General features: G+C 45.1%; 1 protein-coding gene across 1 annotated transcript in view; it reads left to right on the top strand.

Annotated features, from left to right (window-relative positions):
- The window catches only part of nfatc1 (nuclear factor of activated T cells 1), a 23,037-nt gene that overhangs the window by 14,285 nt on the left and 6,603 nt on the right, over positions 1–2,149 (top strand). The window contains exon 7 of the mRNA XM_008402453.2: positions 1,133–1,188. Within this exon, the coding sequence (XP_008400675.1) occupies positions 1,133–1,188 (56 nt within the window). The remainder of the gene's footprint in view (positions 1–1,132; positions 1,189–2,149) is intronic.

Here is a 2,149-nt window from a genome sequence, read left to right as displayed (position 1 = left end):
GGGGGAGAGAGTGTTCGCGCGCGCGCGTGTTTATGGGGCGTTTCCATGGCAGGATTACCCAGAATTCCAGAGCCGGTGCCAGACGGAGGGAAACCCTCATGAAAAACAAAGAGGGAACGCCCGGCAGCAGCTGCCCCAGGTCCTAAAGACAGTCACATTCAGGCAGCAGCCGAGAAACGGCCCTGCGGCGGGGAAATCTGAACGCGTGACAAAACATGCGTTCAGATTTCACACTGATTCAGTGTAAATGGGTCACATGACCCAGAAGCTATAAAAGAAAGATACAAATTTTTGACCAAAAAATGCTAAAATAAAATAATATGAAAAAAGTTGAAATGCAATAAAAATGAGCTACCTCACCTCTCCAGTCTGGAGCAGTTTCACACTGACTGAGTCAGTAGGACACATGACTTGGAAGCTATGGAAGAAAAAATATACTTTTTAATATTACAATTATTAAAAATATTGAGCATGACTCTAGAAAACAGTGCGTCTCGTGTAACAGCCTGAATCTTGTGTCAGTTGGTCACAAGGCCACATATCTATTCACATTTGTTTCTTTGGAAATGTTGACGCGGAGGAGGAGCCGTGGAGAACGGCTGGCCCAAATTCGCGTTCATAAGTCGGATCAACCTTGAGCTAAAGGCCGCTCGGCTCGCTCCAACATCCAACTTGAAAACAACTTTGCGGCGGCAAGATGGGGGATGGTGACCTCTGGATGACCTAAACATATATATTTTTAATATATCAGAAACCAAACCTGCACAAACGGAGCACTGAGTGACCACTCAGACTATTTGCTGGATTTTTTGACGTGGTGTCGGTTTCACTCAGCTGACCCGGTTTACCGACCGTCCAATAAATTGGTTTCAGATCAAGTTTTCCTGGCGCCTGATTGGCCAGTCGCCTCGGATCACCTCGAATGAAACGCAGCAGGGAGTCTCGGTCGCTGATTCCTGTGAGAGGAGACGGCCAGTCGGGTTCCGGTCGGTTCTGATCGAGTGCCGGTCGGGTCCGTCAACGGGCCAGGCAGCTACCGGGGTTCTGACTGCGGCGCCGGGCTCTGAGGAACGACCCGACGTATCCGCCTGTGATGTCACGGTTTTCTGACCCGCCATGTTGTCTCATGCAGACGGCCACCATGTCTGGGAGAGCGAGGCCACGGTGGAGAGAGACGCGCTGAGGCCGGTAAGAACTTTTCATATCTGTAAAATAACCCAAACTAAGGATTCTTCACGCTCACTGGACAGCGAAACGCTAACCCACTGGATTTGTGTCCACTTCCTGTTGGACACAAATCCAGTGGTGGAGAAAGTACTCAAAAAATGTACCCAAGTAAAAGTAAAACTACCACATTAACATTTGTACTTGAGTAAAAGTAGAAAAGTACTGGCTTTTAAAAATACTTAAGTATTAAAAGTAAAAGTACTTGCTGAATGGATTACCTAATCACTAATATCATTAAGTGAACAGATCATATTTAATTTTAATACATTAGAAATGTGCCATTTTAATGAACAATGCCACAGATATAGCATGTTTTTATGGGTGGGTGGGGGAGGACATGGAACCAAGGAGCCACGTAGCAGAGTTGTAGTCAAGACCACCAACCCAAGAACAAGTCGAGACCAGCACCCCGCGCTACGTGACACAAAAAAAATTAAGTTTTACCATCAAAATTGCTTCTCAAATTGATCTGAAAGATCCACATTCCCATAAAAAACTAGATATTAAATACTTAGAGCTGAAATAAATTTAATCAGTAACGATCCGTCCAGAAGAATCGGATCGTTTCTGAATGTTATATCACTATATCGCACTTTGGTCACAATGTTGTCCCATATATGCGACACCTCAGTCAAAACCTCCACACAGTAATTCAGCGCATGAGTGACAACTTTTTATCATCGCAGATGCAACATGTGTCTCTATACAGCTAGCTTTGCTAGCATCACGTCCACATAGCTTACCTTTCTTTAAGCTTTCCTTCCAAGTGACTTTAAAAGTTGGACGAAGTTCCACCGTCTGTGAAAGCGAAGCTGCTGATTTTACATGTCGCCATATCAATTTATGCAGCTATTATATTACTGACATTAGACAGACATCTCCTCCCGCTCAGAGGAAACCACTGCGCATGTCTGGAGCTCCG

This window comes from Poecilia reticulata, unplaced genomic scaffold, assembly GCF_000633615.1.
Source record: "Poecilia reticulata strain Guanapo unplaced genomic scaffold, Guppy_female_1.0+MT scaffold_232, whole genome shotgun sequence".
Lineage (NCBI taxonomy): Eukaryota > Metazoa > Chordata > Actinopteri > Cyprinodontiformes > Poeciliidae > Poecilia > Poecilia reticulata.
The sequence above is the reverse complement of the archived record's forward strand: the minus strand, read 5'-3'. Positions and strand labels throughout refer to the sequence as shown.